The sequence below is a fragment of the Lagenorhynchus albirostris genome, chromosome 13, assembly GCF_949774975.1.
Source record: "Lagenorhynchus albirostris chromosome 13, mLagAlb1.1, whole genome shotgun sequence".
Taxonomy (NCBI): Eukaryota; Metazoa; Chordata; class Mammalia; order Artiodactyla; family Delphinidae; genus Lagenorhynchus; species Lagenorhynchus albirostris.
In genome coordinates, this window is record NC_083107.1 from 11884496 (window position 1) to 11904648 (window position 20153).

The following is a 20153-nucleotide window of genomic DNA, read 5'->3' on the forward strand; positions in this document are numbered from 1 at the left end:
CCCTAAATACTTCAGTATTTTCCAAGAATAGAGATTTTTCTTACGGTATCAACTTCACAGATTGACATTGAGCCAGTACCTTTAGCAGCTGTTGATTGTCTAGTCTTATTTGTTGACCTAATGATGTCCTCTTCCCTGACTCAATATCTGAGAGCAGACACCGCCTTCAGTCGTCATGTCTCTTTAGCCTCCTCCATTAATCTGGAACATTCCCTTGGCCTTTCTTTGTCTTTCATGCTATTGAAAAGTCCAGGGGTTTTGTGAGGGCTCCTGGGCAGAGGCGGTTTCACCCAGGGGTTGACAGCACGGATGTTGGCACCTGGGCTCTGGGCTCAGGTCCGCTCTGCCATCTTGCTTTGTAATGGTGGGCGAGGTGCTTAGGACTTTGGTGCCTCAGTTTTGCCATCTGTAAATTCAGAGTAATGGAAGGCCTACCCCGTAGGGCTGTTAACGAGGCCTGGCACACAGTCAGAGCAATGCAAGGATTCACTTGTTGTTACCGTAACAAATCTCCTCTTCTGGAAGGGGTTCTGAAATGTACCAAGTCCCACAAGGGTGCCCGTGACACAGGGGCCAGGCCAAGAGGGCCCTGTGACAGCCTGTGGTCCTCCCCAGCTGGACCTGCCGTCAGCTAAGGGGCACTGGGGTCTGGACAGGTGGCCACATCCTGGAACGGCACAACAGACTGGCCAGCTGAAGAGCCATTGGGGATGTGGTCACCTGAGCACACAGCAGTGTGGGGATGTGCTGGTTCCTCAGCTGTACCAGTGCACGTCACATGAGGCCCCACCAAGAAGTGATGGGCAACTACCAGCTCCCAGCTCCCAGCGTGGCTGAGTATAACCCCACGCTGTTCAGTCACGCCCAGGAGAGGGCTGGGAGTGTACCTGGAGAGGTGGCCTGAGAAACCACTGATGTGACGGAGTGTATGTGAATGTCACTGGGTGACTTCCTTATCCTTAGGTGGAAGGGAATCTTGGGACAGACTCCCGAGTTCAGCTATGGGAAAAGCAGGATACATTTTTGCACACTCACCATGTTAACACCCAGTGGGAGGGCTGAGGAAATTTCTGGTGACTTCCCATAACTGGGTATTTCTCCTTCTGTTTCTGACCCAGAGAGGAGCTATGCACCTTTAAAAAGGTCTCCCTGAGATGAGCAAAGAGCACAGAATGGGTGAAAGGGACTCGGGAAATCCTGCTGATTTCTGAAGCTTGATTCTCCTCTGATACCCTTAATAAAGGCTACCATAGATAGTCCATAGGTCTGTGCATCCAACTGTCCTTCCATCCATCCATCCATCCATCCATCCATCTATCCACGAATCCATCCGTCCATCCACCGATCCATCCATCCATCTATCCATCCAATGAGGTAATGTACCTCCTGCAGCCTCCATACTCTTGCCTCACCATCCTAACAGTTGCTCATCTGGAATTACCAAGGAAGGAACTATTTCACTGAAATACATTTTTTCCCCCAGATAATTGTTATCCCTTCAAAAGTGCCTAACTTCATTAAGTTTGGCCATTTTGTAGAGAAAATTTTCGAAAATGTATCATAAACTGGCCTTCCTTTTTAAAAGAGGACATGCCACATCCTATAAGTCTTTCTGGATGATCAGGTCAAAACTCTGAATGGAAGTCGTTGTGCTTTGTTGCAAAACCAGCAATTGTGGACCCTTAGGGACTATTTCCGGCTCTACACTAAATGGTCCCAATTGCTCTGCTTTTTTTTTTTTTTTTTTTTTTTTTGCGGTACTCGGGCCTCTCACTGTTGTGGCCTCTCCCGTTGCGGAGCACAGGCTCCGGACGCGCAGGCTCAGCGGCCATGGCTCACAGGCCTAGCCGCTCCGCGGCATGTGGGATCTTCCCGGACCGGGGCACGAACCCGTGTCCCCTGCATCGGCAGGCGGACTCTCAACCACTGCGCCACCAGGGAAGCCCTGCTCTGCTTTTTGATACTCACTTTTGTACTTTTTTTTTCTGATTCTGAGATTCTAGTCATCTGCCACTTCTTATAGCTCCTGGTATGCTTCTAGCAATTACTTCTTTAAATGGCCTTGGGCTGGGAAGATTGATAGCCAAGTGTGTTAGAATTGTGTGTAAAGCAAGAATCTTAAGTTCTTTCTTTCTTTATTAGACAGTTTTATTCTTTTTATTTTTTAAATTAATTAATTAATTTTATTTATGTTTTGGCCGCGTTGGGTCTTTGTTGCTGCGCACAGGCTTTCTCTCATTGCGGCAAGCAGGGGCTACTCTTCGTTGCGGTGCGCGGGCTTCGCGGTGCGCGGGCTTCTCATTGTGGTCGCTTCTCTTGTTGCGGAGCATGGGCTTTAGGCGCACAGGCTTCAGGTGTTGTGGCACGCGGCCTCAGTAGTTGCGGCGTGCGGGCTCTAGGGCGTGGGGGCTTCAGTAGTTGTGGCGCTCAGGCTTAGTTGCTCCATGGCATGTGGGATCTTTCTGGACCAGGGCTTGAACACGTGTCCCCTGCCTTGGCAGGCAGATTCTTAACCACTGTGCCACCAGGGAAGTCCCTAGACACCCTTATTTTATTTTTTTAAACATTCAAGTACAAGTTTTTGAGTGGACATATTTTTTTTATTTTTAAATGGGGAGTGAGGTTTTTAAAATTGTTTTATTTGGGAAAAGTGCGTCTTACAAAAGGGCAGCCGCAAAATACAGAGACCTCTGCAACAATTACTTGTTTTTGCTTAACGTGAAAGAATGAGTGGTATCCAAGGAATCAAAGCAGTAGATGGACAAATCAGGGGCATCTCCAAGTTATTTTCAGGAAATAGAGCAACAAAACGCAAAGCTGTAATTTCCTATCAAGGAATTCTTCTAACAATTTAACTTTAGTTTATCTCGTGGCTTACCACCCCTCTGTCCCCTTTTAGTGGAAAAGCATGACTGACTATTGCAAACCAATGACTCCACTACAGGAAACACCTTAGAACATAGTTTTGAATCACATCTGTCTAGCTGCAAAGCTCAGGGATGGAATGAGGCAAATACCCACAAAAACAAATACAAAAACCCCACAACAAAAGCCCCTCAAATGAGGACAAAGTTTTGTCAAAAAGTGCCTGGACTGGAAAGTCTAGGAGATCATAAAACATTAAATACAACTGGAACTGAGACCCAGTTTGTGTTAATACATGAGATAACCAGATAGTTTGAACTTCAATGGCTAGTCCCATTTGTCTATTTATATAGACAGAGCTAGCCCTGCTCTATTAACAGCTACCAATGTACTGCTGTGTCCTTTAAGATCCATTTTGAGTGGACATATTTTTTTTTCTTTCTTAAGTATTTATTTATTTATTTGGCCGTGCCGGTCTTAGTTGCGGCACGCAGGATCCCCGTTGCCGCGTGTGGGATCTTCAACTGCGGCATGCAAGATCTTTAGATGCATCACGTGGGATCTAGTTCCCTGACCAAGGATCGAACCCAGGCCCGCTGCATTGGAAGCGCGGAGTGCTAGCCACTGGACCGCAAGGGAAGTCCCCACACTCTTATTTTTAAAGCACACGAGTCTTCTGCTTTTGTAAACGCCATGTTTGCTTCACTCTGTGTTCTCTGCTACATTCTAGGTGGTTGAGGTCTTTGGGGGCACAAGCCCTAGAAGTGGAGGTGGCATAATACGGATGAATCCTTCTTCCTTGATCATTACTATTTTCTCTCTTAGAGAAGAGAGGGGATGCCAGAGACTGTCCTGGCTTTCTTCTCCCTCAAAGGAGGAGATGGGGGCTCAGGGTGGCGCCCACGGGGTCAGTGGTGTCTGAAGTGTTTGAGGGAGACGGGAGCTGCTGGGCCTCACTGCTAGCGGGCAGGTGGCTGGGGAGGGGGCCGCTGTCTCCTCACTCCTGGCAGCGATGGCCTGTGTGGACCGGGGAGAGCCTGGGGGGCCCAGAGGGGAGACACAGGCCCTGGGGTAGGATTGGCACCAGCGGTGAGTGGGCATTTGGGATGGAGGTCGGGGGAATCTTACAAACACCCCATTTCCTGACATATCCCACACAACACAGCAGCCCATACACAGGGATGGTGACACTCAGAACACAGACCAGCCCCTGCACTCACAAGGGGACATCTTTCTGTAGGTGGGCAGTGGCCCGTCAGAGGGAAACCTGACAGTGTACACTTGTCAGGAAGGGAGGTGCTCTCCCCCCACGCACGCCGACGTGGGGACACGTGCTGCCCACCTGTGACAAACGCATCCTCTCTGAACTTGGACACAGTGACCCCGCTCAGGAAAGAGAGAACGGCGCATCCTCGCGCATGGGGATGCCCCCAGCACACTCCCGCGTTGAGACGGAGCCCTGCACACGCTCGCACACGCGCTCACACGCATGTGCCCAGACACACGCGAGGCCCTGGGTCTTGGAGTCTGGGGGGCTGATCTCAGTGTCCCTCCCCTTCCAGGATTTTTGTCAACCGCAGCCTGGAGCTGGGGAAGATTTGTTGCCTTGGCTTCGACATGGACTGCACTGGCTGGGAGGGGGAGGGGAGTGAGGGGAATTTGGGGCTGGGAGCAGGGGGCGGGCACCAACCGGCCTGAGTCTGCTTGGCCCACAGCCTACAAGTCCCCGGCCTATGAGATGCTGGCCTTCGAGTTGCTGCTGGAGCGCCTGGTGTGCGTCGGGTACCCACACGAGATCCTGCGCCGCACCTACGACCCTGCCTTCCCCACCAGGTGCGGGAGCCCGCGGGGCGGGAGGCTGGGCCCACTCACTGGCCCTGGTGCCTCATCCACAACCTCTGTTTCCTCTCCCGGGGGGCTGGTGTTTGACGCGCCCTGTGGAAACCTGCTGAAGGTGGACGCCCTCGATTATGGGCTGCTGGACACCCACGGCTTCTCCTTCCTCCCGGAGTAAGGAACGGGGTGGGGGGCGAGGATGCTGGAGGAAAGACAGTGGCGGGGGTGACTCAGGCACACCGCAGGGGCTCGGCAATGCCAGCTGGATAAGGAGGGAGAGAAGGATGGGTAGAGGCGGGAAAGAGTGGCGGGGCCTGTCCTGGCCTCGGGGAGGCGCTGGGGAGGGGCATCACGGCACCCAGCCCACCCCTTCCCTAGGGCCGAGATCTGGATGGAGTTTCTACCCCCAGTAAGTTCATTCAGAGGGATGAGCTGCAGCGGTCCCACACCCTCATCACGCTCTTCAACCTGCCTGGTGAGGGCTGATGGGGGTGGGGGGAGGTGATCCTTTGGTTCTGGCTCTGGCCTGGCGGGCTGCTGCCTGGATCCTCGGGCCAGCGACCGACCAGCCTCCCTCTGCCCTAGAAACCTGTCTCTACGTCTGCCTGGTGGGCTTCTTCTCTGGCTGCTCCCGCTACATCCAGTGAGTTCCATGCCCCTCCCCGCTGCAGCCCTGGGTGACCAGCAAGACACTGCACGGCTTAGGGGCCAAGCCCGGAAATGGGGGCCCCGCCAGAGGGCAGAGGCTCCTCCTGAGGGGTTTGAGGGGCTCCAGGAGCTCAGAGGGAAGGCCTTGGATGTAGGGGCCCCCAACCTTGTAACTGATGCCCCCACGGGGTGACACCCGTGCCAGGAGGGTTGGGACATGAGCCCAGTGTCGGGCCCACTGTGGATGGAGGGGTCCCCCTGGTAGGGCTCCAGGGTTGGTGGTCACATCAGGGCCCCTTATCAGCCTCGCTCTTGGCCTGACCCAGCTGTGGCACCGGTGATCAGCATGGGAACCTCTTCGTGTCTTCCAGGATGTGACGGATGCCGTGGATAACGTCCACCATTCGGTGAGTGGCCCAGGCCCCCAGACCCCATAAGGTTTCACTCTTCTTCCCGTGGAGGCTGGTGGTCTGGGCTCCCTCATCTTGGATGCAGGCATGTGTAGGCACGCGTGCGCGCGCACACATTCACAGCTCTGCCCCCTCCCGCGGGGCTGTCTCAAGGAGAGGACCCCAGAAGACTTGGAGAAATACGTGGAGAAGGATGCGAGTGGCTATAGACCAGGGTCGTGACCAAGCCTGTCCCTTTGTCCCCCTCCTCCCCAGGGCACTGGGGCTGCTCCCCCTTCCCTGGCCTCCCCTCGAGATCTGGACAGAGCTGTGCACCCTGGCCTTGCGCCCCGCCCTCCTGCCTGGCCTGGGGCCCCCTGCCCATGGGGCTGAGACCTGGGAAGGGGCTCCCGGGGCAGCTTGGGGAGACCCCAGCCCTGGAGGCTGCTCTTCTCTCTGACCCAGGCGGGAATCCCCATCCTGCGGGGCAAGAGGAAGGAGGTAGGGAAGGTGTTCCTGGCTACCGGCAGCTACAACTACACTGATGTGCGTGTGCCTGTGACGGGGGAGGCCCTCAGCCTCCGGGCCAGAGAACTGCTTCCTTCTTGGCCCTGGGGAAACTGAGGCACTGCAGGAAACAGCAGCCAAGACCCTGCTCCGCCCACTGCCTGGTTGGCATCTTGGGTTCCATTTCTTGGCCTTTTTAGATCTCGGTGGAAAAAGCAATTTTCCCACCATCTCGCTCCTGCGGTCCCAGCGTGGCCTGTGGGGTGAGGGCAATGGCAGGTAGTGGCCCCTGGCCCACCTCAGCTGGGTGCCCTGACCCCTGCCCTGTCCCCGCCAGGCCATCCGGAGCTACCTGGTTGGCGCTGGTGAGGTGAGGGCCACGTGCCTGGCTGGGGGAGGCTGTGTCAAGGGCAGGCAGGGCCGGGCTGGGCCACCTTGCTGGGGCCCTTCCCATGGCCAGCCCCCCGCTGGACGAAGAGGCAAGTGTGGGGGGGAGGGGTCGTTTCACGTGGGTGGGCCTGTTGGAACTTCCCTGGTGGGTGGGAGACCAGTGACCTCAGCCGGTCCACAGGAGGAGCCTGGAGGGGTGGGGAAGGCCACTCACGGCCTTGGAGAAGGCAGTGAAGAGGCCATCAGGTATTTGGGGAGGGGCTGGATGGGGCGGAAGTGGGTGGGGAAGGGGGTGAGAAGAGGCTGTAGTAGGCCTGGGGGAGGGGGGTGACACACCCCGCGGGGACCCGGCAGGCAAGCCGGTGAGCGGGTCTGCAGCTCGGGGACTGTGCTCTTGTCCCGTGCCCCTGCGTCTCTGACTCTGTGCTGTGAGGGGCTCTGGAGGCTGACGCGGTGCACGCGACATCCAGCGCTGGCCTCCGCTGCTATAGCTTGTGAGCCTCCCATGCCAGCATGGCTGCGTGGCCAGATTGCCGGGGTCCTGCCCCTGGACGTCTCAGTCCTGCTGAGGGCCAGGGCCAGGGCACGTGGGCGGGCATGAGATGCGAGGTCTGGCGAGCTTTCACCGGTCCAGAGCGTGGCGGAGCCTGGGCGGGCATCCAGCCGGGTATGGCGGGGCAGGGGCTGGCGGGGACCTGGCTGAGGACCTGTGAGCCGCGGCGGGTCAGATTCCCAGGCTGAGTGCTTGCGTCTGCACCTGCCCACCCCCTGCAGGCCCTGGAGGTCCTACTTCGACCTGATCGTGGTGGACACGCAGAAGCCCTGCTTCTTTGCGGAGGGAACGGTGCTGATACAGCTCAGGACGGTAATGCAGGGGCCGAGGCCCGTCCACCATGACCCGTGGCCCACGCTGTGGGGAGGGAACCCGCCTCTCAGGCTTGACCTGCCCCTGGCAGCTGCCGCTCTGCTGTCTGTCTGTCCCCGGAAGCAAGGAAGCAGGGGACCCCTTCAGGGCCCTCTGCCGCCTCCTTCTTCCCACACCCCACGGTCACCCCTGCCAATCCCAGCCCCCTGCCCTCTCTGGCCAGGGCACCCCTTCTGCCCGCTCTAGGACATAGGTAAGCTCCGCGTGGGCACCAGCACGGGGCCCCATCAGCACTGTGCCGTCTACTCTGGAGGTACCGGCTCCCCGCCCCGTCCCGCCACAGGTGCCACCTCTCAGCTAGGAGCCCATGTCCCCAGGCTGCCCACCAGGCAGGAAGGGCTGTGAGTGGGCCTGTCCTCCCACGGACGGGCAGGGTCGTCAGACGCAGTGTGCAAGCTGCTCGGGGTGCGGGGGAAGGACATCCTGTACGTCGGGGACCACATCTTTGGGGACATCCTCAAGTCCAAGGAGCGGCAGGGCTGGCGGACTTGCCTGGTGGTTCCTGGGCTGTCCCGGGAGCTGGACATCTGGGCCTGAGAGGAGGGTGAGACGTGGGGGGCCAGCAGGGGGCACCATGGTCACATCTTCCCCTCTCTCCTGCGGGGGGCTTGGTAGTGACCGTGATAATACCGTCCTCTCTGTGGTTTGTGAGAGCAGATCTATTTTATACACGAGGAAACAGAGACCCAGAGAGGTTAAGCGGCTTGCCCAAAGTCACACAGCCAGAAGGGCTAAAGTTGAGACTCAAATCCTGTCTCCTGATTCCAGAGTCCTGTGGTGTTTCTGTAGTCCGAGGTTTCCTTCCTCACTGAACCCACCCTCTTACCCACCCTGAGGAATCTTAGTGAGTGGAAGGTCCACTCTCCCAGCCGGGAATGACTTGTATCCTCGGGGTCAGGAGTTGCTATGAACCCAAACAATCCGGGCTTGTCCTCAGGGCTGGGTTTGAGTCATTGCCTTGTGACCTCGGGCGGGTCACTTGACTCCCTGTCAGCTTCCTCAACCGTCCCTGCTCTGCCTTGGGCAGAGTCTCCCTCGATGTAAGGAAAGGGTGAAGGATGTTATACACACAGTAGGGGGAGCCTAGACCCCAGTGACCTTTCCACCCTCACCTCAACTAGCTGAGCTAGGCCTGGGACAAAGGTGGGCAGGGTTGTCAAGCCCCCTGTCCCCTGTCCACTTTTCAGAGCGAATGGAGGAGCTGAAGAGGCTGGACATGCAACTGGCGGACCTGTACCAGTGAGAGCCCTGACCTGTGACCCCTGCCCGGGGAGGGGAGCAGGATGGAGGGTAATGGTCCATGTCCAGGCCTGGCAGCGGGGTCCTCGCCAGAGTGGTTGGGAAATCACGATCTGTTTCAGGGTGGGCTTCCCTAGTAAACTGGACTTTGGGAGCCCTCTGACCCCCTTGGGACACTCACACCGTGACCTCTAGGCCCTTCCTGCTGACCCACCAGCCTGGAGTGAGGACGCTTACCATCTCACTCACGGGCACACACCCAGCCCAGTACCCCCCACTGGGCGCCCGTAGGGTGTCCCCAACTCGATCTGGGGAGGTTGTGCCCGGAGCCTGGGGGGCCGGCTCCTCTCTTCCTGGGTCACGTGCCCATTTTTGCACCAGGCACGTGGATGGCAGCAGTTCCAGCCTGCCACTCATCAGCTCCACCAAAAGGGAGATTCGGGTAAGAGCGGGGTGCCGAGGGAGGAGGGGATGGGCCCAGCGGGGCTGAAGGTAGGGCGTGTGCCTCCGGGCGGCCTGACTGGATCCGCTCCGTCCCAGACCCCAGAGCCCAGTTACGACTCCCCCAGTCGTCAGGAGCGCCACCTGGCCTTGTCAGCCAGCGCCCCCTGCTGGCCATATTACGAATGACAGCAGTATGCCCTTAAAAGGGCCTGCAGGGTGATGGGTGGGGCTTAGCCAGTTCCTCACTCTCCACCGTTAACCTTGAGAAGTGCCGGCCTCCTGGGTTGGGTCCTCATGTGACCGACCACCCGGCTAGCGTCTGGGGTCAGCCAGACAAGGGGCCTGAGAAGACGGGATCTAGGGCCGGTGGAAAGGACACGTTCCCTTGTGGTATTACTTGACCAGTCACCAAAGCTGGGAGAGTCCCACAGGCCACATCAAGGGGAGTCAGGCCACTTGGCCTTCCCAGGCCCAGCTGGGACCAATAGTGAAGGATCTTTGCTGAGCCTCTTGTAGGGTATTTGATCCTCCCACAGCCCCGCGAGGTGGGCTGGGCGGGGATTGTCATCCTTATTTTACTCACGGGGAAACTGAGGCACACGTGCTGCTCAGTCACTCTGGGAGTAACGTCTGGACCAGTTTTCTAGACTCTAAAAGAAGGGCCTGTGATGCGGGGGGGCCCTGTTGGGGGGGCCGGAGTGGGGACTGGGCGTGTGGGCCTCCTGCAAAGCCCTCTGAGGAGGCATCAGAAGGTAAGTGATGCTGAGAATTTAGTGCAGGGTGGTCACTCTCCAGGGCCAGGCAGGAAACTAACTGTGAAGCGGGAAGTGGGGTCCGTGGCAAAGCAGCGAGCTGCCCCACTTCCCAAAGACCCCGGCTGGCCGGGCAACACGGCAGCCCCTTCCCCGTCGTGGGCTGCAGGGGTGGGGGGGAGGGGGTGGGGTAGGCGGGGATGGGAGTCCAGGAGCTGGACCAGTGCTACAGCGCGATGGGCAGCCTGTTCCTCTGTGGCTTCCGCCAGACGCTCTTCTCCAACCATATGATGCGCTACGCCGACCTCTACACGGCCACCTGCCTCAACTTCCTGTACCACCCGCTCAGCTCTCTGTACCGGGTGGCCCCGGAGCTGGTGGGTCCCTGCAGAACGCCCCCCGGCATCCCTGACCCTCCGTCCCAGAAGGATCCACTGGTCCCCAGCCCTGCCAAGGGCTTTTGAGGTCACCAGACCCACGCTCCCCCCTCTAGGCACAAGCGGGTCAAACCCTTGCAGATAACTGTCCACACGGTTAAAAAAAAAAAAAGGCTCTAGCGGGGTTGTGGTTGTATAGATACAATGCCTCTGCTGGGAAGTTTTCCTCATGCCCTCCTGCTTTAAACTGAGACCACATTATCTCCCTAGTACATATGATACTGGTTTGAAGGAGGAAGGCTACGGTCTCCCTACCCTCAGTACACAGTGATCGCAGAGGCAGTGGACCAAACAGCAGTCCATACAGTAAACGCTCCAGCTGGCTTTCCTCTGGAAGCCCTGGAGATGCTTCTGGGGCAAAAGCAGGGAAGTGGAGGCGGCAAAGACGCCACGGAGTTCATGGGGGCCGTGGGACTGACCAGTGCAGCGCTCCCCGGAGGACACCTGTCCCTCTCCCAACAGGCGGGCATTATTTCCGTCGTAGATGGTGTGCAACCTGCACTCAAGGATCTGGACTTGAAACTAGTTCTCTGGGGCTCCCTGAGCCCTGCTTTTCTTGTCACTCTCAGCTCCCTTCCTGATATTTGAGAGGAGGAAAAACTATTTTGTTTCTGGGCTGGGTGTTTGTTTTTTTAAAATCGATCCTGCTGAATGCTTAACCCGGCAAAGTAGGTTTTCTTCTCATTTTACCACTGGTGAATTTTAAGTGCAGAGAACCTAAGTAACTTGCTGTCACACTGGTAGACAGACTGCAGAGTCAGCATTTGAACCCAGGGCTGCTGACCTCAGGGGACACGCTCTGCCCGCTGCATCACACTGCCACATGCTGGGGGAACTGAGCTCTCCCCATGCAGCTTCATCCCTTCTCTGGGCTTTTAGATGAGCAGGGCTGGAGATTTCCTGTTGCCGAAGCTGGGGGTCCGAGGTGTAGTTATAGTGCTGTTAGACATTGTTGCTAAAGTAGAGACCAGACAGGTGAAGAAAAAGGATCCGGAGCACCCAGGTGAAACAGTTAAAGAAACCTGACCTTTACCCCGCTGTGCTGCCTGGGATTTTTGAGGAAGTGAAGTCCATCTGCCAGAACTTTCCTTCTCCAGCTGACCCTCCTGGGCTCCCTTTTCTGTGGCATCACTGGGCAGGAAGCTGGCAGCTGGGGGCAGAGGATGGAGCTGGCGGGGGCGGGGGGCGGGGCGGTGTCTATGCATAACTGGGGACTCCGGGAAGGCCTCACCACTGACGGAGCTTCTCCACCTCTTGCAGCATTGGTCCCTACAGATGCCCCATGAGTCAGCAGCAGAGCCAGAATGGGCCAGTCTGGGTCCTGCCGCCCACCTCCTCTCCTGCAGCCAGAGGGTGAGTTGCTGGGAAGTGGGAGGAGCCACCTGGCTGGCCCAGGAGCTCAGCGACTTAGGGGCTACCCCAGGAGCTCAGCGACTTAGGGGCTACCCCAGGAGCTCAGCGACTTAGGGGCTACCCCGGGGCTAGAGCAGGGGTCCCAATGGAGCAGTATCGACCCGAGCAGGCATTTGGGAGATTTGCAGGAGCTCTTTTGCCTTCCAAGTGCAATCATTCCTGAGTATTTACATAGAAATACATATTATATTATACATTGCTTTTCATTTCTCCTATGTTATAGTTATGGTATTATATTGATTTTTAAGATTATAGAGACAATCATATTATCTATGAATTTCAATTCAGGATAGAAGAATTGAAAATATTTGTTTTACATATTTTTTTAATTGAAATAGTTGATTTACAATGTTGTGTTAGAAAATATTTGGATTTAAAATGAGGCATTGGGGCTTCCCTGGTGGCGCAGTGGTTCAGAGTCTGCCTGCAAATGCAGGGGACACGGGTTCGTGCTCCGGTCCGGGAAGATCCTACATGCCGCGGAGCGGCTGGGCCCGTGAGCCACGGCCGCTGAGCCTGCGCGTCCGGAGCCTGTGCTCCGCAACGGGAGAGGCCACAACAGTGAGAGGCCCGCGTACCGAAGGAAAAAAAAAAAAAAAAAATGAGGCATTGGGTCCGAGGGGGCCCAGAACCACTGGCTGTCAGCCCAAACTCACAGGTTCTGCTCAGCGGGGTCAGCTGACTGTACTGGGGCCCTGCACCTCTTCACACCAGTTCTGGCTCATTTCTCTGACAGCTCCGTCTCCGCCCTGGGAGAGGTTGCAGAGCACAGGCTCTCCCCGGCCAGGCTTCCTCTCCAGGCAGCTTTTATGGACACAATGTGTAGGGGCTTCTGCTTTGACCCCTCTGCTCCTTTGTGCTGCCTGACTGCCCTTTGAGTGCAAACTCCAGTTTTCCTGAGGGGCAGGCTCAGCTCCTAGCCTGGTTCTGCAGCCCCAGGCCCTGCAGGAGGGTTCCTGTTTCTACCCTGGCGTTCCTGGGCCTTGATTTTCAAAATGCCTGTCTCGTCGGTTCCCTTTAGGTTGGTGGCTTCGGGCTCAGTGAGCATTCTTCCCACCGGTTTTTTAACCAAGCACCTCCAGCATGCCCGACAAGGTAGAAACGGAATTGTAAGCCACTTTACTCCTGCCCAGGAGAAGCTCAAAATTCAAGCACATCAATACTTTAATCAGTGCTTTGCAACTATTTTTCCTTCCCAGCCCACCAGAGGGCTGGACCCACTCCCATCTGCAACTGCGTGTTCTCTGGGGATGTGTTGGTTTCTCCACCCCTTCATCTCCATCCCAGCCCAGGCTAGGGCATTTTGACACATTTTCTACCCCTGGTTGAGAGTCACTGTGTGAACCTGGGAAGGCTCCATGACCAGCTTTCTTTGTTTCTTAGAAGGCTGAGGGCAAAGAGAGAGGCAAGGACCAGGAGGGCTGCACGGAAGCAGACTGAACCCAGGACACAGGCCGGCATCACGGTCGTCTTCCACTTGAAATATTTTTCAGATAACGGGAAAAATATGGAAGAGAGAAAAAGCAACCATATTGAAGTCTCCTAAATGTAACAGATTTGGAGCCCAAGAGCACTTCTTTTAGGTAGGAGGAAGGTGTCTTGCTCTCATCCTGGAAGGCAACCCTCCCTGGCCTCTGGGCCATTTGTGTGTAACAAGTGGAATTATTTTGCCCAGTTCCCCTGAGTGTATCATGTCACATCCAATTTTATTTCTATCCATTTCTTTTTAAAAATAGTATTTCCGGGACTTCCCTGGCGGTCCAGTGGTTAAGACTCCACACTTCCAATGCAGGGGGTGTGGGTTCGATCCCTGGTCAGGGAGCTATGATCCCACATGCCTTGCGGCCAAAAAACCAAAACATAAAATAGTAGCAATAGTGTAACAAATTCAATAAAGACTTAAAAAAAAATAGTCCACATCAAAAAATAAATAAAAATAATATTTCTGTGCACTTTTGATTCCGTCACTAGTAACAATAATACCTAATCGGCTATAGATGACCTCATTAATGTTCTTTCCAGGTCACTATGAAAGACAGCGAGATGCCCAGACATCTTTGAACTTGATGTATACATGCATTAAAAACTGTAAGTCCTACTCATGATTTAAAAACTTGATTCTTTATTTTAGTCGGAGCTCCTCCGTGGTGTTAAGCCCTGGCCCGTCTTGTTCTGTCATTAATTTGAGTTCACTTTTCATGTTAGTGTATCGTCTGGCATTAATATTGGAGGCTCAGAAGGAATATATTTACATGTTTGAAATGACAAAACAAACTCTTGAAGAAATTGGTCTGTGGCACAGTTCACTAGTTTTATTTTCTGTGGATAAACAAGGGAAACATTTAGAATATCTGAGGATAAATAAGGGACAACAGGCTGCGTGCTCAGAGAGTTCACAGTCATTTTTTTAAATCTCTGTTTATTTCAGAAGTTTCCAGGCCTTTCACTCTTCTTCCTGGGTTGACTTTTGGGCCTCAGAGTCCTGCAGGGGTAGGTTCTCCAGGCAAGAACGGGGTATCCCTGGCCTTTTGTCTTTAAACACTAGATTTTTATTCAAGAGGTAGACGATAGTATTTTACCGGGAAAACTGCTCAGACCCTAGGGTCCATGCTTTTCTGGAAAGGTGCTGAAATACAGTAGTATTACAAAAAGTATTTTGTAATGCTACAAAACTGAACCCTTAGAATTCCCTCCCAGGGTGGAGAGAATGCAGAAGGGCCTGGGGGTAATCGGCCTGGCAGCAGACCCCTAAGGGGTGTGAGGAAGAGAGTGAGGGAGAGGGAGAGTGGAAGGGGGGAAGGGACAGGGAGGGGAGAGAGACCTGCAAAGGGAAGAGGTGGCCAAAGGGCCCTTCCCGTGTTTTTCCTTCTGCCTGAAGCACCCCCATCTCTGCCTCCCACCTCACATCTCGGGGGGCCTCCCCACCTCCCTGACTGGATCAGTTCCTTCTCTTAGTCCCTCCCCCAGGGACCTCTTTCTCAGAATCATCACACCCCCCCCCCCCCCCGCCCCCCGTACGCGGGCCTCTCACTGCTGTGGCCCCTCCCCTTGCGGAGCACGGGCTCCGGAGGCGCAGGCTCAGCGGCCATGGCTCACGGGCCCAGCCGCTCCGCGGCATGTGGCATCCTCCCGGACCGGGGCACGAACCCGTGTCCCCTGCATCGGCAGGCGGACCCTCAACCACTGCGCCACCAGGGAAGCCCAGGATCATCACACTTTGACACTTGTGATTCTTTAACATGTGTCCCCACCGGACTTGAGGCTCCTTAGTGACAGGTCGTTTGGGTCATCATTATATCTCTGGCTTCCAGTGTCCTGTATGTTTTATTGAGTGAACCGTGTAACCTGATTTATTATTACTCTGGGTCAGCTTGTAGAACTGCAGGGGAAAGGGTGGGGCTAAAGGCCTATCATGAGACGAGAGGAAGTGCGGAAGGGCTATACAACTTTGGATTAGAACCCTCCTCAACTCTTAGGAACTCATCTGAGGCAGGGTAGGGTGGGAGATATTTCTAGCTCGGGGTTGTTCATTTGATGCAGTATATATATTTTTAATTCTGTGTCACCTCTGTCCTCATTTATCTGCACCTTAGAGATGTACTCCATTACTCCTAAGACTGTGGTAGACACCGATAGTCATATCCCGTTTCTGGAAGAAGTTTTAGTTGGGCATGTGGCCACCCAGAAGACATTTCCCAGCCTTCTTTGAAGATGAGTGGGGACACGTGAGCAAGCTGTGGTCCCTCTCACCCTAAGCAGAAATAATGCATCCAGCTTCCAGGTCGCGACCTTAAAAGGAGAGGGTGTGCCTTCCGCCCCCTCTCTTGCCCGTTCCCACTGGCTGCCATGTGAAACTGCTTGGGAGCCACGCTTGTCCACATGGGTGAGGCTGCACCCTGGGGATGGCAGAGCCCCGAGACCGATGTGCTGTGGGCCTGGCACAGCTGAGCATTGGCTGTTTCACCAGGGTTGCTGACGGGAGAGAGATGCATTTCTAGTTGTGACTAGTCACACCGGCTGAATCGGGGTCTGAGTTCCGGCACCCAGTCCCGAGCGGGCAGAAATGACGAGAAGCACCATCCCTGGGGCGGCGCTCTTGTGGTAAAGATGTGATCGATCCCCTCATCTGGAGGATAAATGACAGCACTTTGGCTATCACAGTGATTCTTATTTGGTAAGTTGGGAACCGTTCAAGAATGTCTTTCTCAGATTTGCTCTTTCCTTGTCACCGTCCTAGTTCTCATTTCCATACTTTAGAGACAGGAGTTAAAAGCTCTGCACTTGGAGCCAGGCAGCTCTGAGTTTGAAACTTCAGTCCTGCCTGTCATTTACTGTCTCACTTTGTTTCCATACCTATGCCACAGGGCTACTGTGAGAATGTAGTGAGACAATATGCCTGGAAGGCGGCCAGAGCAAACATGAAATAGGAGTTTCCTCTACTACTGTATATATGTGTACTAGTCAGGATTTTTCCCTAGCACCTGACAGAAACCTAAATGAAACTGGCTTAAGAATAAGGGAATCAATTGTCTCACATCCCTGAAAAGTACAGGGCTTGGCCAGCTCCAGGCTTTAGCCAGGGATCAAATGATGTCACTGGATGTAAGCTTACTCTCCAGCTCTCAGGCTTATTCTGTGTTGGTGCCATTCTCTAGGAGGTTTTTTCCTCCATGGTTATAAGAAGGTTTACAGATTTCCATCCTCTTTGCAGCAACTCTACCAGGAAGAGTCTCTCCAACAAAAGTCTGGGAAACGAGTCTCACTGGTTTTGAGTGTGAAATAACCCCATCGTCCAATCAATGCCGCTGGCCAGGATACTGGGCTCTGGTTGGCCTAGCCTGGGTCACATGCTCATGTGGGTGGAGTCCGTTCCTGTTAAGCGACAGATTGTGAGTGGGAAAGAGGTGGTCCTAAGGAAATTAGGGCACTCTTATTAGAAGAAGGACTACACGCCAAGCAGGCACAACAGATGTCTTTTATAGCATGAGTACCTGTACCTAGTAAACAGTCATAAATGTGAACTGTCATGCCTCCTCCTCTCCTCGTCTTCTGGTTCATGGTCATTCTGCACCAGGATGCCAGTATATAACCATCCTTATTTATCTTCCTTTAACACTCCCTTTACACTCCCCCCTTCTAAGAAGTTGGACGTTAGACTTAATTTCTGCCGAGGCCCATATCTCCCCTGCAGTTCCCTATGAATCTTCCTCCCAAGTGCTTAAGGGCCTGCTTCTTACCTTGCCTCTCTCCCTCCCTCCTGCTCCGGGTATCTAGGAACAGCTATTTACTAAACAAGAATCTACAAAGAGCTCCAGAATCACGGTGCAGTTTTCTGCAGTTGCTATACCATCCCCATCACGTCCACATCCTTTTAGATCCTGAAGATGCTACTTAGTCCAATCAGGCTGTTTAAAACCTCCAATTTGTCAGTTTGAAATCTACACGTTACTCAATGCCAGTGGTTCAGCCGACATTGTTAGTACCCGGGGTGGTACTCTGAGAAGTCCTGCTGGGAACTGGCAATAGCGAAGGTGTTCTTTTGAGAACTGGGCTGTAATACTGAGACGATGTTCTGAGGAGAGAGAGACGTAACATCACAGTAGACAGCTGAGTCCCAGTCTGGGTGGGGGGATGGGCATTAGGTGGCAAGGATGAACCGTTTGAAGCCAAAGAACAGGTAATGCACAAAGGACAGCAGTGCAGGCCCCATCAGAGGACTGGTCCATGGACGTGAGATGGAGGGCCTGAGGTCTGAGGCAAGGGCGTTCCTAACAAGGAGGGACGTCCTTCAGGCTCTTTCTGTCTCGTGAGTTTGAATATTTGATTCCCCCAAGTCCCATTTTCAGCTGCCAGGACTTCTAAGCAACCCCTCGGGCATGATTTGGCTTTAGAGGTAAAGTGAGTCTGTCTAAAGGGAAGGGAACGCCTAGCTGTGTGGATTCCTGCATTTTGGTTGTGGTGACAATCTATTTCTCATCCAAAGTTAGTCTATGAGCATTATGGGCTTATACCTCAGCTTTATGAACCTCGTTTTTGTAAATCAGACTTGGAGAGATGGATCTGCTTCCCTCACAATGGAAAAATCCACATGAAGGTGAGCTCTCCAGGGTAGTGGGTGTTCCCTGTGAGGCCCCTTGGGATAGCCTATTGGCATTCCCCAGACAAACCCCTAATTCTCTAGGCCAAGCCACCAGCACTGTTTTCTGTAATAAATATGATAAATGAATAAGCAGGAATGAATAAAAGTCAACTGTTTTTTAGACGATACATAAGTATTAAGAAAACTAAAATCTCAAATACATTGACTAGGTTTTCCTATACATTATATTTACACAACGATTCTGATTTTACTTTTCCACAAGCAGTTGCCCAGGAGGAAGGAAAGGCGACCTATGATAGTCTCTGGGGCTCAGATGTCTTCTCAGGCCAGGTGTCCCCTAGCAGAGCAAAGAACTGAAGAGGCAAAGGTCCTTTCCCCACCCCTGTCTGCTGCTCCCTTTTGTTTTTATTTGAAGCATTTCTCAATAACAAATGCAAAATTAGGTTTGAATATAAAAAGCTAGATGACCACCCCAGTGCAGGATTGTGTATCATTAAGGAGGCCAGGCCCAGAAAGGATGTGAATTACCTCTCATCTCCAAGGATCTGTAACGGAAGTCAAAGATCACACATAAAAGTCATCTGTGATCTCTGAGCGAAAGGCACAGCCAGCATAAACTCAGCTGCACAATGAGAGGATCTGACCAGATGGTCTGTCACGTCCCACCTAGCGGGGAAGGCTAGTTTCTACACTCAGATCTTCCATGCTGGAAGGACTTGCCCTCTCTGCTAAGGTGGATGCAGGAAGGAAAGTCTATCATATTGTGGAATTGACCTCCTGATATAAAAAATAACTATGTTGGGATTAAGGTAGGTCAATAAAATTCAAATTGTTACCATACTTGTGGGGTAAGTTAATTTTCAAAGTTTGAAGTTTATGTGTGCTGTAAAGCTGGGGCAAGCTACAGTCTTAAGTAACCAGACGCTCCCATGGGGGTGTAAATCTGAGAGTAAGCGCAGGGAATTACTTCCCAGGCCCTGGGCCCACAGTCTGCACCCACGATGCCCCTCTATTACACAGTTTCTCCCAGGCCACCCAGGTAAGTGCATTTCTTGTCTTGTGGAGGCTCTGAAATGTCTCTCTTTTTTTAAAAAAAAAAAATCAAGAAATTACGACTCAAGGACTTGAAACCCTAATGTTACCGGCAAAGCCTCATTTTTGCGGAATATAAAACACTCTGTCTCTTCCACTTCTAACAGTTCGTTGAGAGAAGCCACCACTAGGTCATGTTCCTGCAGCATTTCCGGGTAGCGGGACACTGCTCGCTCGATCCTGGCTGAACGCCGTACAGGAGTGATAAGCTTCATGTCTTGCACTTCCAGCATTCCGTTTATTCTGAGAGACAGCAAGAGATGCATTCAAAACCTTCTAACTTCTTTCAAAATTCTACTTGTTAGTCTTTATTTTTTTCTTATTCCCTAATAAAACACAAGAGAAATGTCTATAGCAGCTCTCGTCCTAAGGTGGACTTGCCCTCATTGTCAGAATGAACTGGGTGGTGTCCATCTGCTCTCACATGGTGTCAGCACAGGGATTTAATTGAGTGAATTGTTAAGTGTGCTTTTATTTGAAGTCAGCTACTTGGCAGTTGGTGTTTGTTTATTCCATAAACTTTCAAAGAGCTGACACGTTTTGATGAAATTGGGCCTAACACCAAATGAGGCTGGACTAATGAATTCTAAGATTCTTTCTAGCTTTGACAGTAAATTATTCAAAAAACATCTTTTAAGATGGTGGACCAAACCACAAATTGAAACTGGAACAAATCAGGCATCTTCCTGGTAAACCTGAATGCATTCCAATCACAGGCAGCCTGGAGGGTACGTTGCAGAGACCTTTCCAGGCAGTGAATCCTGGTCACACATCACAAAACCACTGATTACATTAGCCTCACAAAACTCGTGGCCAGTCTGCTGAAAATGCCCATCACCAATTCCGGAGACAGTAAGAGGTGGTCTTCACGTCAGCTGCCTGCTTTCATCCACCCACGAGCTGACTACAGTGGGGAAATGACAGGTCTGAGACAGGAGTTTAGACTGGAAGAGGCCCAGCTGTGCTTTCCAGAGAACGAAGATACAGAACTGTGGTCTTGGTGCTTTTGTTTGGAATTTTCCTTTCAAGAGCACGAACAGAGACTGATGTGACACTAATGTTTTAGAAAATGACATCGATACCCTGACACAGTTCCTTAAATTACCATGGATTCTT

General features: G+C 53.3%; 2 protein-coding genes across 3 annotated transcripts in view; one reads left to right on the plus strand and one right to left on the minus strand.

The window, feature by feature from the left end:
• The first annotated feature begins 799 nt into the window (after positions 1 to 799).
• On the plus strand, positions 800 to 18780 carry NT5DC4 (5'-nucleotidase domain containing 4). The gene is given in 21 exon segments (XM_060170012.1): positions 800 to 883; positions 4411 to 4495; positions 4581 to 4697; positions 4779 to 4875; positions 5080 to 5101; positions 5104 to 5176; positions 5287 to 5344; positions 5676 to 5707; positions 5710 to 5756; positions 5883 to 5954; positions 6204 to 6284; positions 6583 to 6610; positions 7069 to 7129; positions 7410 to 7500; positions 7747 to 7813; positions 7934 to 8104; positions 8748 to 8799; positions 9181 to 9241; positions 11708 to 11785; positions 15813 to 16023; positions 18211 to 18780. Coding segments are annotated over 20 exon segments (1386 nt in total). The 3' UTR covers positions 15822 to 16023; positions 18211 to 18780.
• Positions 18113 to 20153, minus strand: part of CKAP2L (cytoskeleton associated protein 2 like) — a 30483-nt gene continuing 28442 nt past the window's right edge. For both annotated transcript variants that reach the window (XM_060168610.1, XM_060168609.1), the window contains one exon: positions 18113 to 19280. In XM_060168610.1, the coding sequence (XP_060024593.1) occupies positions 19055 to 19280 (226 nt within the window). In that variant the 3' untranslated portion in view covers positions 18113 to 19054. The remainder of the gene's footprint in view (positions 19281 to 20153) is intronic.